Source organism: Typopeltis vanoorti, chromosome 8 (assembly GCF_054136105.1).
Source record: "Typopeltis vanoorti isolate ZY-2024b chromosome 8, IOZ_Tvanoo_1.0, whole genome shotgun sequence".
Taxonomy (NCBI): Eukaryota; Metazoa; Arthropoda; class Arachnida; order Uropygi; family Thelyphonidae; genus Typopeltis; species Typopeltis vanoorti.
Genome location: NC_143556.1, coordinates 79145130 through 79162213, shown reverse-complemented (window position 1 = coordinate 79162213; position 17084 = coordinate 79145130). Strand labels below are relative to the sequence as shown.

The 17084-nt window shown below is 38.9% G+C and overlaps 1 protein-coding gene across 1 annotated transcript in view; it reads left to right on the top strand.

The window, feature by feature from the left end:
* Nucleotides 1-17084, top strand: part of LOC150104149 (uncharacterized) — a 295320-nt gene that overhangs the window by 13008 nt on the left and 265228 nt on the right. Inside the window, exon 3 of the mRNA XM_090396408.1 lies at nucleotides 7874-7991. Within this exon, the coding sequence (XP_090252534.1) occupies nucleotides 7874-7991 (118 nt within the window). The remainder of the gene's footprint in view (nucleotides 1-7873; nucleotides 7992-17084) is intronic.

The window sequence follows — 17084 nt, the reverse complement described above, 5'->3', positions numbered from 1 at the left end:
CAGATGGAGTGATCAGTAGGTGAAATGGAGGATAACTTTTCATCCCATACTTGGTCTCTATGGGCTTTGAATGCATCTCTTAGTGCCCCATTTAATCTGTTTAGATTTATTTTATCTTATGGTGCACACGTGTTACGGTATCTTTTCCTAGCTCTGTTTTTGTCTCTGATCAAGTTCATGATGTCTTCAGGCAAACGATCTGGCTTGCGGGCAGATTTGTAGGAGGAAGCTACCTTTATAGCAGAATTAATTTGTTGTGTGAGATTTGTAATTGCAGTTTCTACTTCTTCTTTTGTGCGTATGTGAGGAACAGGTCCAATATAATCCTTCAGTGCTGCTGACACTCTTTCCCATGCTATGTAGGAGTTAGAAGGAGAAGACAAGTATTCTTGTTTTCCCAGCTGTAGTAGAATTGGGTTGTGATCAGATGATAGTTCATCCATAGATATGATGCTGAATTGAAGTTTAATATCCTGAAGGATAGCTATATCCAGGATGTCAGCAGTGCCGAACGTACTGAGATGAGTTGGTTCGGTTGGGCCTGCCACAACAGTGTTGCTTGATCCTAAGTAATTGTAAAGGATGCAACCATTCTTGTTTGTGGATGTACAATTCCACGCAGGATGCTTGGAATTCAGATCCCCGGCAATAATGGGTTCTCTGGTGCATAAGATGGCATTCAGTTCATAGTGAAGTAGAGATTTTTGGGGAGGGTTGTAAGCTGAGCTGAGTAGATTTTCAGTTTGCCAGTGGAGCTGGTGACTACTTCCACTCCTGTGATCTCAAGGTTAGTGGTTGAAGGAATGCTCACAGAGTGGTGCTTAATGTAGTTTTTAATGAAGATGGCAGTGCCACCGCCTCTGTAGAGTAGTCTGTCATTTCTGTATAGGTGATAGGCCCTTATTGTAGGATTGTCTGAGGGTTTTAAATGAGTTTCACTGATTAAAATAACATCTGGTTGATACCTAGATGTGAAGTGTCGGAGTTCCAGAATTTTGTTCCGACTGTGGCTGCTGAGTCTCCGGTTTTGATATCTGGGCCTCTGGTATTCTATTACTGTAGGAGGAGGGCTGATTGACTGCCCCCACCCGTCTGTTCTTTGGATGCTGAGTACATCCTTTGTAGTTCGCAGGATGAGGGCCACTGCAGTTGGCACATTTGGCCGAGGTGGTCCTCGACTTTGTGCAGGTATTGGTTAGGTAGCTGTTTCTACATTTTAAACATCTATATTCTGCTCTGCATAGATTCTGGGCATGGCCAAACCTCTGGCACCTGTGGCACTTCCCAGAAGATGATCTTTTACGGAATGGTTCTTGTGCGACAATGAGACCACAGACTGTTTTTAAGTTGTAGATATTATTATTATTATTATTATTATTATTATTATTTCGAGCGACTCCAGGAGTCCTTAGACTCATCGAGGGAGGCCCTAAACATCATGTCCACACAACTATGCGATTACATTCTCACAGTATCTATCATACCTTGCCTTGAACTCGTTAACCGTCATAGCACCCACAACAGACTCTGGCAGCTTATTCCACTCATTTACCACTCTAAAAGTAAAGAACACAGCTCCAACACCCCTGCTAACCACACTCTTGCCCAGCTTCCATAGGTGTCCCCTAGTTCTCCCACCACCAGTCCTGATCTCAAAAATATCCTCTGAATTAATCCTATAGAATCCCTTTAGCAATTTGAATGTCTCAATCATATCTCCCCTTTTCCACCTATCAACTAGTTTCTGCAACCCACAAATCTTCAACCTGTTCTCATATGGTTCATTCCATAGACCTGTTATCATCTTAGTCACTCGCCTCTGGATCCTCTCCACCTCCTCTCCATCAAGAAGGAACCGAGGTAACCAAATCTGGGCACAGTAGTCGAGATGAGGTCTTATCAAGGCTCGGTACAGAGGTACAATAACTTGCTTGTCTCTGTCAAGGTATTTTTCAACAACCAAGTGAATTGATGAGCTGATTTAGCTACTTTTGCAATGTGCCCCCTAAACTTCATCTCCCTATCCACCAACACTCCCAAGTCCCTGGCCTCATCAATCTCTTGGAGTACAGTTCCACCAATGTGGTATACTGCTGCTAATCTTTTCACCCCAAAATGCATAACCTTACATTTTGTCACATTAAATTGACATCCATTCTCCTTAGCCCAGAACTCCAATCTATCTAAGTCATCCTGCAAGACTTTGACATCTTCTGCATTCACTATTGCCCTACCCAACTTTGCATCATCAACGAACAAATGAATTGTTCCACTTAGATCCTTCCCTATATCGTTAATGAACAGATTAAACAGCAGTGGTCCAAGAACAGAACCCTGCGGCACACCACTAGTCACAGGTCGTCTTTTGGACTCTACTCCTGAATAAACTACTCTTTGATATCTCTCCATCAACCAACCACCTATCCATCTCACCAACCCTATATCCATTCCCATATATTGTAGTTTACGGATTAGTATTCCATGTGGTATCCTGTCAAATGCCTTTGCCAGGTCCAGCAGTATCACTGTAAACCCATTTCCCTTATCCAGCTCAGCTGTCACCTTGTTATAAAACTTGAGCAAGTTACTGAAGCATGATCTACCCTTCACAAAGCCATGCTGTCCCCTGTACAGTATCTCATTTTCATCAATCCATTCCTGTATTTTTCCCTTGACTACTTTCTCCAAGACCTTGACAACGACTCCTGATAGCTGATCGGTCGGTAATTTGCAACCGTAGTCTTGGATCCTCCTTTATGCAGTGAAACTATTTTCCCCTCTTTCCACACCTTCGGGACTAAACCAGACCTGAGACTCAGATTAAACAACATGGTCAAGGGCACTTATAATTCCTTAGCTGCTTCACACAAGACCCGTGCCGGTATACCATCCAATCCCACAGATGTGTTCACATTAAGGTTCTGTAATAGACTAGTCACCTCCACTTCATTCATCACTATTCCCGTATAAACTAATGGTTCCTTCATTTTTTTCAATGTCACCACCTGGATGATATGCTTTTGCAAAATGCGTGCTCAGTAACTCCACTACATTGACTGATTCAGTGACCTCCTTACCATCGTCATTCCTTAAAATCATTTTGCCGTGTACAGTTCTTTCAATATGCTTGCAGCATATTGAAAGAACTGTTTGGGATTCTCTTTTGCTTGCAAAGCTAGTTTCCTTTCATAATCCACTTTTGCTTTTTTTACCACACTCGTTACCTTGCTGGCCTGCACTTTATACCGTTCGTGTGCCTGCAGGTCACCCCTTTTTTTAAATTCCCTCCACAGTTGTTTCTGTTTTTGCAGCTCAAGCTTAATGGTGTTATTCATCCATTTAATCCCTACTTGTTTTGCTATTCGGACCCAAGGTATACAATCAGCCATAACCTCCTGTAAATGCTCCTTGATCTCTTCCCATGCTCTATCGACGTCCAGCCCTTGCAGTTGTACCTGCCATGGCAATGATCCAAGCAATCTCCTAAGCTTGTCATACTTGCCAGCACGGTAATTCCATATACCCTGTCTTAATCGAAAATTCCACACCTTTAGCCACCTCCCAGGTCAAGACCATATGATCACTCTCACCAATAGGTGGCAACATGGTCATATTCATTACAGTCAAATTCTCAGATGCTATTACCAGGTCAAGCACTCTTACACCCCTAGTATTTTCAATTACATGCTGTCTCAGATAGTTATCCCTTAATAATTGAATAAAATCCTTTTCCTTGCTCACATGTGTCCTCTCCTCACTCCAATCAATGCGACCATAGTTGAAATCCCCCATAATAATTACCCTCCTTCCACTCATTTCATCAATTTCTCTATGCATACTATCTCCACCATCTATTCCATCACCTGGTCTATAGCAGCACCCAACTGTATATTTTATTCTGCCAGTCTCAATCTCACACCAAATAGCCTCAAATGAGCTTCTTTCACTATCCTGCAATACAACTTCAATTCTCCTTGGCTGCAGTTCATCAGCTATCATCAATAATACCCCTCCCCCCATTTTATTCTCTCTGTCCCTCCTAAACACACTATAACCTACACATTCTATCCCACTAACTATATCATCTTCCATCAACCATGTTTCACTAATGCCAATAACTTGTGGCCAGGAAGAGCCAATCAAGGCCAAAAATTCTTCCTTCTTGTTCCTAATACTCCTGGCATTAGTATACATGAAATGCAGTGATCCCTTAGTCCCACCGCTATATCGATGCGTTATTTTAAATGACCCATTCCCATTTTTTGTCCTTAGTGCTAGCTCGGGTACATTATATACATTCTTACACGCATCTGTCTCACTGATGTCTGCATATCCATTCCCCCCCTCCTTGGTAGTTCTAGTTTCCCTGGTTTTACACATCCATTTTCACTTCATTCAGCAACACTCTTTCCAGTCTCCGCACACCAAGTCCATTCAAATGCAGGCCATCCATCTTGTATAAGTCCTTTTGCCCTTCAAACTCATTCCACACGTCCACGAATTCCACACCACACCGTCTGCATAACCTACGCATAATGTCATTTGCGATTATGGCCCTCCTTCTAAACTCCTGTCTGTCATACCGCAGCAACAGACTAACCATTCTAACTCTGTCACTCTTTTCTTTCGCTACCTTTAACAATACTTTCAAGTCCTCTCTCATAAAAAATTTATCACCTTTCAATTCATTCGTACCCGCCACAATTATTAATTCTTTCACCCTCTGTTTTTGCACTCTAATACTCTCACTTACATCCTTAAATTTCGCACCTGGTAAGTACGATTTAGTTACACTGCCATCTATCACCCCTCTTAATAACGAGTCACCATACAACACTCTTTCCTTCATTTCAGAAACTCTCTCATTCTTACGCTGTTTATTTACGTTAGCCGAATCACTCTGGAAAGAGTTTTGCAGGTGCTCTAATTGCCGCTGCGCATTTTGTATCACTGCGCGCAACCTAGCGATTTCACTTCCTACAAATAATTCCTCATTATTTTTATCATTTAAACCATTTTCTCTCTCTGTATGGTTGCTTTCACTCTTTCTTAGATCACCGCTCTCATTGCCATCTTGTACATCGCAATTCCCTATCAAGCCACTATTTTCACTCACATTCTGGCAATTCTGGCTTTCTTCAACCATAACTATCTCACAACCTGACACATACTTCAACTCCTCACTTTGCTTACACTTTCTGCACATTCTCCCACCACTATCACTTTCAATCCAAATTCCAGCCTCATTCGGGAATGCATACATCCCACACACATCACATTGGACAAACTCTTTCACATTATAGTTTTTGAACAATGGCGTCGTATTTTTGGATGCCATTATCTTACGTCGCATTGGCGCCATATTCAAATCTATGAAACGTCATGTTATATACTAGATTAAATAACGGAATTCACACCAAAATCCCACAGACACAACAAGCTACCAAAATTAGGCAATATTATGTTATGATTTTTACCTATATTCTAATTTTTACTCAAAATTGTACTTAGCTTTCGGGAGCTCTCTGAAAACACAACCATATCCAAAAAATATCCTTGTATATTTTATGAATCTCAACAAGGACTAATGGCATGGGAGTCTTGTCTGCTTTGTACATTCTGCTGAACTTAACTGTAGGTAGATCCTGAGAATTTAGGTCAGCAGCTATTTCTGCTGTGTCAATGTCTTCACAGACACCACGAAGGACTACTTTTAAGTTTTTTTCGCAGCTGAGCGCAAAGGTATGATACTGGATGCCTCTGTCGTCCAGTTCTTTGGTCAACCTTCTATAATCTGTCACTGTTGCTGGCTGGATTTTTATGCCTTCATCCATGTTTTTGGCTTTAATGAAGCCAATATGCAAATTGGACATTGTGGGTCTTAAAGCTGCCCACTTATGCTTTTCTCTAAGGATGATCGGAGGCACCTTTTCTTTGGGAGAAATAGAGGCATCCGAACCCTGAGAATTCTGTTCCATTTCAGTATTGTCAATGTGCGGTTCATCTGTTGTTCTTCGCTTTTTGCATGCGCGCACTTCTACAAAGTCTGAAGGAGTAGAAGGCACCGATTCTAAATGATCTTCAGCGACAACGTCTGAGACACATTGGGGGGGGGGACGTGTTATACAATTTCACTTTTCCCGGCCAATTATCACTCATCAGCTTTCCCAGTCTGAGGAATTCCCTATATACCTCCTCGAATTTGGTTTCATTCACAGCTTTTGCCATTTCAAGACACAGAAGGAGAAAGAGTAGAAATTTCTCAGGTGTCCCAAGCAGGTAAAGATAATCCTGTGGACTTGAGGGTCCACTAGCAAATCCCGTAGACACTCTTAGGTGTCTACCAGCAATAAAATGTCACTATAAGAAACAAACAAAAGCGATACTAGCGGCTGTAGGCCTAGCATATCGCCCTTGTAATTACAAATGACTTACCTGGATAAAGCACTATGGAAAATAAAGTGACTGTTTATGGTAGCAAGCAATTAACTACTATTACTAATGAATAAGCATAAATATAAATCTAAAAACATATCAATCAAATTCACAATTCATCATCGATAATACACGACACTAAACACAAACACACGAGCCGCCATCTTTTTCTCTTTGACTCTCTGGGAGCCAGACACAGAAGTTTAGGTCTCATTAGTGGGAACCATACCCAGAAGTGATACCAAGGTTGAAGTAATGCAGAAGTCATATTTCCATATACAAGTAGCCAAAAGGTGTCACACCTTATTATTAAAATACTCTGGATTAGAGATAGATGTTGAAAGGTTTTTCACTTGGTTATACCATAGTGAAAAACCATAAATTAAAGATGCCAAAAATTATATTCTTGGTTTAATCCTTTATCCAAGTAAGCAAACAAGTGGCCCTGCCCATAATGCATAGCATTATACATGTCTGTAAGGATATGTGCTTTGCATTATAGGATACTAAGGCAATTGATATGAGGTCATTAGCCTTTATATACAAGTACCCTGTTATGAAGCTACTTCATGCACAAACTTTGTTTGCTTACATTTGGATAAATGATTAAACCAATAATATAATTTAAACTGGCAACTTGAATTGTGTAACCATGAGAGAAAGAAGTGCAGGTTTTTTAACCTGTGTGTGTGATTGTAGAAAGTTTTTCTGTTTGGTTAGAAAGTAAATTATACTTGACAAGAAATTGTATTCTTGTTTTAATCCTTTACCCAGGTGTGAACAAAAAGAAGTTTGTGCATGAAAGTGTTGCTAATGCATGGATAAAGCTTCCAACAAGAATATAATTTCTCGTCAAGTATCATTTGCTTCATAACCAAATGAAAAAAATTTCTACTGCTATCTTTTTTCCAGGGTTGCTATTTGTTTAAGGAAAATATGACTTTGGAGATACTGAGAGCTAAATCAGCCAAAGATGTAGCTCCTACTGATTTCAATCCCAGTCTAGGTTGTGACTCTTTCCATGATGCAGTGCAATATACTCATCCAAAAAGCAGGTGTGTATGTGTTGTGCATTATGGGATACTCAGGCAATTTGATATGAAATCATTACCTGTAAACAAGTAGCTTGTGAAGATATTTTATGTGCAAACTTTCATTTGTTTATGCCTGGGTAAAGGATTAATGAAGAATGTAATTTCTTATCAAGCATATTTACTGTTGTGTGTGTATAGTGAATAGAAATGTTTGTGTTGAAATTTTGTGATATGCCAGTACATTGCTTTTAGTGAGATGATTACTGTGTTTTTGTAGTGTAGCAACAATTTAAACCTTTTTTTTTTTTTTAAATATATATCTGCATATTTGATATTAGTTATTCTTTTGCCTTCATCCATCATTTTGAAAAATTCATTAAAAAGCAGTTTTTCTTCTTTTGCAGAGACATAATAAGAAATGCTGTTAATACTAGTGAACAGGATGCTGTAATTTTTGTTGGAACTGGATGTACTGGAGCAGTGCACAAACTTATACACTCCTTAAATTTTCAGTCTCCTCCAGTAAGTATTTTATTCATCTTCTCCCCCTTCATTCTGGTATCTTTGAATTACTTATTATTGTCAATATTAAAAGAGTGACACAGAAATGCTTCAAATGGAAATAATAGTTTCTGATTTTGAGATAATCTGAAAAACTAGGAAGTCATGAATGCTCGTTAATTAATTCTACAAAATAACATGATAACTAATATTTAAGGAATTGACAGCGTATACTAGAAATATAGATTAAATAAACTTTAATATATACTTTCCGATATTTCGGCGAACGTCACGTTGCCATCTTCTTGGGAACTTACTAAAAGACACGTGCACAGAAGTACTAATAACAGCAAATGAGACTGAAGCTAGGAAGTTAGCGTTTCCTAAAGTCCTGATGGTGCCCCCTGGCGGGCTATATTGGTAATTCTTGGCCTTTGGGCTGAAGTTCTTCTGATAAAAGTTTCCCAAATTTGGGGCAGTTTCATGCATCCAAATTTGTTGAGGTTTGGCATGTTCCTAAGGGCCGAGGCTGATTCCATGAATAGTCTTTCATACTTGAACTTGCTGCGGTGTATTACTGTGGCTTTCTTCCATCTTATTCTGTGGCGAGTATCCAGAGCGTGGTCTGCAAGCCCAGAGTGGCTGTACTGGTAAAATCGGATGTAATCCTTGTGTTCTGAGATTCTGATATTTGCTGTCCTGCCTGTTTGGCCAAAGTAGGACAGTTTACAGCTGCAACGGACCTGGTATACACCAGGTAGGTCTAGGGGAAGTGGTTGGTCTTTGGTGGAGCGGATAAGGGATGCCAGTTTTCTATGTGGTCTGTAACAAGTGGTCAAGTCATGTTTTTTTAGGATTTTATTGATTTTTTCCGAGGTGCCTCTGATGTAGGGAATCGTGATAGATTTAGAGTAATCTTTTTTGTGAAGGGGAGGGGTGGTGGGTTGTGGATAACTGGGTTAAGTATTTTTTGGATTTTTTGGAGGGGGTAGCCGTTGGCTGAGAAAGTGTCACGGATGTGATTTAGTTCAGTGGTTAGGGCTTGATCATTAGAACAGATTATTTTTGCCCTGTTGAATAATGTTTTAATAACTCCATATTGTTGTGAGGGGGGGGGTGGGATTGTTGGTGAATGTATCTGCCTGTATGGGTGGGTTTTCTATAAACTGAGAAAACCAAGGTTCCATCAGGTTGGTGGGTGACTAGTGTGTCTAGGAAGGGGAGGTTATTGTTTTCCTCTTTTTCCAGGGTGAATTTGATTCTAGGGTGTTGGTTGTTCAAGTGTGTTAGGAAGGAGAGGAGTGAATCCGGGCCATGTGGCCAAATAGCGAAAACATCATCAACGTAGCGAAGCCATATGGTAGGTTTTTGTGGGGCTGAGTTTAAGGCTTTCTCTTCAAACATCTCCATGAAGAAGTTGGCCAAGGGTGGGGAAAGTGGTGAACCCATGGCTGTCCCCTCTATCTGTTTGTAGAATTTTTCCTGCCAAACGAAATAGCCTGAGTTCATTGTAAACTGAAATAGGGCTGAGATATCGGGAGGAAATTTAGCTTGGATTAGCTCTAAGGTTTCTTTGAGGGGGACATTCGTGAATAGGGAGGAGACATCAAAACTGACCACTATGTCATTATGTTGGCGTGTAAGGTTTTCTGTACTGGCTTTGAAGCGGGCTGAGTTTTTTATGTGTGATGGTGTATTGCCAGTATAGTGTGAGAGCGCTTTGGCTAAATGCTTGGCTAGTTTGTAAGTGGGGGAATCAATGCCATCCACTATGGGACGTAATGGCACATTTTCTTTGTGTATTTTTGGGAGCCCATATATGCGGGGGGGTCTAGAGTTATAGGGTTATAGTCTGTTGGTAATCTCCACAGGCCAAGAAGTGACCTTCTTAAGGAGCCTATAGAGTTTTCTAATTTGTGAATTGGTGGGATTGTAATCAATGGGGAGGTAAGTGGAACGATCTAATAATAGAGCCTTGAGCTTACCTGTGTAATCTTTAAGATTAAGTACCACAGTGGCGTTTCCCTTATCCGCTTTGGTGATCACTATTTTTTTGTTTCTTTTCAATTCTTGTAGTGCCTTGTATTCACTACTGGATATGTTGGATTTTGGAGGATTTGCTTTGTTGAGAACACAGGCTACATCCAATCTGATATCGTTGGCGATGTGGTTAGGCAGTTGGCGAATCCCGCGTTCAATTTGAATCATTAATTCCTCGGCCGGTAATTTCCTAGGAGCAATGGCGAAGTTGTGACCACGTGACAGAGCGTGGAGTGCTTCTGGCTTTAAGGTAGCTGACGATAGGTTAACAACAGTGTTGGTTTGTAGTTTGGGCGCCGAGTTCTTTGTTAATTTATCAAACTTGTTGATATGTCGGCTTCGTACTCGTTCAAATTCTTTTTTAGCTGCCGTACACGAGACGTCATGTAGTACCGACCAAAGCTCGTGATTCAGCGTAAGTGAAAGCTCATTTTCTAGCGTTGATATAGCGCTGTTTATGTCGGCTAGGGACCCCGTGTGGTGGTAATTTGCTCCCGAAGTAATGCCTGGCTAGCGCGGTTGTAAATACGGAGAGCTTTCTGTGAGATGAAGCGGTGTTTAAATTTGACACAGTTCGGGATGACATGGTTATCCCGGCAGCGTTTTAGGAATGCCAGACGGTTAAGTTGTCTGGATAATTTCAGCTTCAGTTTGCTGTAATGGCTGACTGAAGCATGCTGGCCTTGCATGCGAAGAGATCTCCGTGGATGATCATTATTCTTGTTGAGAGGCTTATACGCTGGTTAAACATGATAACTAATATTTAAGGAATTGACAGCGTATACTAGAAATATAGATTAAATAAACTTTAATATATACTTTCCGATATTTCGGCGAACGTCACGTTGCCATCTTCTTGGGAACTTACTAAAAGACACGTGCACAGAAGTACTAATAACAGCAAATGAGACTGAAGCTAGGAAGTTAGCGTTTCCTAAAGTCCTGATGGTGCCCCCTGGCGGGCTATATTGGTAGTTCTTGGCCTTTGGGCTGAAGTTCTTCTGATAAAAGTTTCCCAAATTTGGGGCAGTTTCTCTAAATCTAAATCAGATTTCTCTAAATCAGATTACTCTAAATCTATCACGATTCCCTACATCAGAGGCACCTCGGAAAAAATCAATAAAATCCTAAAAAAACATGACTTGACCACTTGTTACAGACCACATAGAAAACTGGCATCCCTTATTCGCTCCACCAAAGACCAACCACTTCCCCTAGACCTACCTGGTGTATACCAGGTCCCTTGCAGCTGTAAACTGTCCTACTTTGGCCAAACAGGCAGGACAGCAAATATCAGAATCTCAGAACACAAGGATTACATCCCATTTTACCAGTACAGCCACTGTGGGCTTGCAGACCACGCTCTGGATACTCGCCACAGAATAAGATGGAAGAAAGCCACGGTAGTACACCGCAGCAAGTTCAAGTATGAAAGACTATTCATGGAATCAGCCTCGGCCCTTAGGAACATGCCAAACCTCAAAAAATTTGGATGCATGAAACTGTCCCAAATTTGGGAAACTTTTATCAGAAGAACTTCAGCCCAAAGGCCAAGAACTACCAATATAGCCTGCCAGGGGGCACCATCAGGACTTTAGGAAATGCTAACTTCCTAGCTTCAGTCTCATTTGCTGTTATTAGTACTTGTGTGCACGTGTCTTTTAGTAAGTTCCCAAGAAGATGGCAACGTGACGTTCGCCGAAATATCGGAAAGTATATATTAAAGTTTATTTAATCTATATTTCTAGTATACGCTGTCAGTTCCTTAAATATTAGTTATCATGTTTAACCAGCGTATAAGCCTCTCAACAAGAATAATTCTACAAAAGTATTAAAAGAATTAAATAAATATTAATTTGAAATATTAATAAGAATCATCTAAAATGTACAATTGTTTTTAAAATGGATATTTTAAAAATATCCATCTAGCAATTAAACCAATTATATTATTGGTTTAATTGCTAGATGAAAGATAATAGACATATATAATGAATGAGGAAATATACACTTAATTTTTAAAATTGGAATATTTTAAAATAAAAATAATGGAATAGCTCTTTGGGGCATGCTATATAGTATGATTCCTAGGCAGTATATTCATTCCATAAAGATCTACTATTTTATTTAATTGCCATGTTTCATATATGTCATACAGTAGGGATGAGAAAATTGTTACCCTCGCACAGTCTTCCTTTAACATAGTGATTTCTTCATCCCTCTTTGATTGTTTTTATTCAAACATGGTGAAAAACGCACAGTGAACCCTTATGAAATTAATTATAACTTGCACTCATTCATCAACTAAGAGAAATGCAACTAAACACTGAATCTCCTTTGCACTCTATCCTCCAGTGAATGGGGGTGCAGATCAATATTCGTTGCTTCATCTTTATTGTGAGCTTCTACGTTCAAAGCTGGATTAGGGGGCACAAGTGTATGGTTCTGCAAGGCAAAATAATCTGCAATGGTTGAATCTCATCAATCATCAGGTCAATCTGCCAGGCAAGATTGACCATAATTGTGATACGACTATGGTCGCAATCATGACTATGGTCAATCTGGCCTGCAGACCATGTTTTGGATACAACCCACAGGATCTTCTGGAAAAAAAATCACCATGCTCCACCATAGTAAATTCAAAAAAGAAAGACTATTTTTAGAATCTGCAGCAGCACTCAGAAATAAGCTGAATTTTATGCAACTGCATTTATTTAAATAAATGCAGTTGCATAAAACTTCCAAAAATTTGGGAAACATTAATTATCAGAGATCCCACCTTACATCCTAGACCGCCTGCAAACGCCAATAGAAGGTACACCACCTAGATAGGATTTAGTGTTACCTATGTGTTTCACAGTATTGTGTTGTATTTGGGTGTGTGTGTTACATTAGTTTTTTTGTAATTCCTGAAGATGTCTCATTGACTGAAACAAAACATTGAAAGCATTAAAATCAGTTTTAATCCTTTCCGAGTTCTGTATATATTCCATTAAGCCTCCAGCATGATGTCCTCACAGAATTTAAGCCTCAACACACGAATTTCATTACCTGATGTAAGACCATAACTACCTTGCTTATTGGAAACTTGAATTGCATTCAAAACGTTTTCCATGTTTGGTCTCTAGAGCATGGTTTCCTGACTATGTAAAATATAATAGAATTACAAAAGAAATAATTAAAAATGAAGTGCTTAAGGGTCAAAGCTATATAACTGAGAGGAGACTTCCACATAGCCTTCAAAGGACTGTGGAGAACCGACCAGGGTTTCTGACCTAATGTCCAATCCTCACCTTCTCGTGGTGTACCCTGTTAGGTATCTACCTGAATACTGCACGGGTGTGTATGGGCTGGCAATTTGGGATTTAGCCAACCAAATTGTATTCTTATTGGCCTAAACCAAAATTGAAAATGATAATACAACATGACAGAATTTCATGCCCACTGGGGCGTTGCCTGGTTAAACAAGGCCCCGTTGTTTTCGCCAGGGAACCAGGACAACAGCGAAAAGTCAGCTACTGGAACAAATCCTAAAACTTACCCCAATTCAACATCACCAGAGTTCAAGATCGGTACTATCAACATAAGAAGCCAAAGAAAAAAAGAATGGCAAAGAAATGGAGCTAGCTGAGGAATTGGATAAGTACGAGATTGACATAATAGCAGTGACTGAAACAGAAAGGACAAAAACTGGTGAGATCTTTCTTAGCAATAAATACAAAATGTTATATTCAGGCAATGACAATCAAGGAAAAGGAGTAGCCATAGTTTTCAACACTAAATATGAGGCTAATCCTCTTGAATGGCAGGCAGTCTCAAGTAGAGTGATGTGGTCAAATATGAGAATGGGGAATTGGACAATGAGAATTATTTGTGCCTATTGTACGACAGAAGATTCTACTAAGGTAAATGTGGAGGAATTTTTTGAGGCTTTAGAGAAAGCAACTGACACAATAAAAACTGAAAAGTTGGTCCTTGTTGAGGCTCTAAATAGCAGAGTAGGAAATGATTGTCAGATATACAAAAATATTTTGGGAAAATTTGTAGAAAAGAACAAAGCTAATAATAATGGCAAATACCTGTTGGATTTCTGCTCAGGACATGGACTGGTTATTACTAACACAATGTTCCAACATAAAAATGTGCGCAAATTCACATAGAGAGAAGAGGCAGGAATAAGAAAAGTCTCATTCACTATGTTATTGTTGATAATGATGTTTTCCCACTGGTTGCATTACACCAGAATGTACAGAGGATTTGAAATTGGAAGTGATCACCATTTAGTCTTTAGTATGATAAAATTGAATTTCATATCGAAAAGAAGAACATGTAAGAAAGTTTTAAAAAGAATAAAAGTTGAGCAGCTCTCAGATGTGAACTGTAGACTAAAATACACAAATATTATTCAAGAAAAAACGAAAGAGTTTGAGAAAAGGAACCAAACCTTCGAGATTCAATGGCAAGCCCTGAAGAAAACATTGATTGATTCAGCCAGTGAGGCATGTTTTGAGGTTGTGTGCAAGGATAGAAAAATCAAAACTCCATGGTGGACAAAGGAAGTTAAAGAGGCAGTGAAGGAAAAGAAGAAAGCATATCAAAAGTTCCTGGCAAATAAGAGTCAGTTTGTGCTCTTAGAGAATACAAAGACAAATGTAAGAAAGCTAAACAGTGTGTAAAACTGGCCAAACAAAAGTCATGGGAGGACTTTGGCAATAACATAGAAAATAAATATCAAGAAGGTGGCAAGATATTATAGAGATTGTTGAAGAAGCTCAGAAATGGAGTAAAGAGTGCTGTAAAAGGAATTAGAGATGATAAAGGTGACATGAAAACAGGAGAAAAAGATATCCTTGAAGTATGGAGTAATTACTTTGAAAAACTGCTAAATGAAACAAGCAGTGATGACAGCACAGTGGTAAAAAAACACTGACCAGGCATGCAGTCAGGAATACATATCCATACTTGAAGTAGAAAAAGCCATCAAAGGCTTGAAATGTGGAAAGGCAGCAGGAGTAGATGATATTTGACCAGAAATGCTGAAGTATGGAGGTGTAAAAGTCTTACAGTGGCTGCACTGCATAGTTCCGAATGCCTGGACAGAGGGATGAATTCCATTTCATTGGAGTAGAGCTCACATAGTACCTATATAAAAAGGGAAATAAAATTGAATGAGATTATAGATGCATTTCATTACTTGGTGTTCCTGGTAAGATATTATTTTTATTATTATTATTATTATTATTACCCCAAGACCTCATGGAGTCAAATACTCATCTGGGAGGTACTTTTATCACACATACATCTCATCATACTGTGTCTTAAACATACTCAAACTTCTTGCAGACACCACACTCTCAGGCAAGGCATTCCAATCATTCACAACTCTGCACGAAAAAACCTGCCTCTCACTTCCCTGCTCACACCCTCTTATGTAAGTATATATGTAAGTATACTTGAGAAACGATTGAGAAGGATTGTGGAAGAGAAGCTTGGCGAAGAACAAGGTGGATTCAGTCCAAATAGAGGCTATCAGGATCAGATTTTCACTTTACGTCAGATAGTTGTGAAATAATGGGAATATAACAAAGATCTGTATTTAAGTTTTGTAGATCTGGAAAAGGTATATGACAAGGTGCCAAGAGAGAAGCTATTCCAAATGCTAAAGTTATATGGTGTTAATGGGGCATTATATCAAGCAATACTTCGTCTTTATTTGAGTTGTACATTATCCCCTTTCTTATTCATTATCTATGTGGATCACTTTATGCAGGAAAGTGATATTAAACCTGATATCAAAATTGGTGGTGTTAATCTCAACTCTTTGCTTTATGCAGATGATGTTATACTTTTAAATAAATCTGCTACAAGTCCGCAAGATTCTCTGACTAAATTGAATAACGCTTGTAATAGATATGGTATGATAGTTGTGAAATAATGGGAATATAACATTATTAAAAATATTGGGAATATAACAGCATTAAAAAGACAAGGACAATGAAAATAAGCAGAAACATTGAAAATATCAACTGCATTGTGAATGGAGAACTTATAGATCAAGTAAAACATTTCAGCTACTTAGGAACAATTTTTAGTGAAGATGGTAAGGTAAATATGGAAATAGACAACAGGATCAACAAAGCTGGTATGGTAGGAAGTCAACTGAATAAATTTGTATGTTATAAGAGAGAAATTAGCTGTATACAAGACAGTGTTTAAACCAATTTTAACTTATGGATCTGAGAGCTCGGTTAGAATTAAAACACTTGACCAAAGACTAGAGACCGCAGATATGAGAGTCCTGAGAAAGATTAGGGGCATGAACAGATGGCATCAATGGCAGTATCATATTAAAAATGAGGATATTAGGAAAGAACTTGATATTGTCAGCATCCAGGAATGCATTAGCAGAGCTAATCTCAGGTGGTATGGTCACTTAAGCAAAATGGAGAGGAAAGATAAGCAAAACAAGTGTTCTTTGCCAGGTTGGCAGGAAAAAGACCCAGAGGGAGACCAAGATATAGGTGGATTGATACAGTAAAAAGTGCCTTAGAAGACAGAAATATAAGATCTGATAATATTGGAGTCTTGACATTTAACAGACTGATTTGTTTTTTGGAAAATTGTAGATAATGTTAGTAATGATGTAAATGTTTCATATCAGGAATTTGATGATTAAAAATAATTCTTAGTTCATTCATCATTTATAATCTTTTGGATGAAAGTCACATAAGAAAAAAATTACTCTAGACATCCAAAATATCTTTATCATCAGTTTTTATGTTCCTTTTTTTCATTTCCGATTCCTTTTACAGTACTTTTTCGTTCATTTCTATGCTTTTTGAATAAACCACCAGAATATTGTGCAACCTTCCTGATATGCATGTTTTGTATTCTTGCCAAAGTCTTCCCAGAATTGTTTATCTACTTAAACAGCTTAACTATCTTGTATCTTTCTCTGTATCCTCAATTTCTCTCTCTCTCTCAGGATAGCTGCTGACTCACTTGCTGTTAATGTTCTTCTTTTCTTGTACTACCTCTTTAGCTTCTTGTTTCCACCATGAAGTGCAGATTATTCTA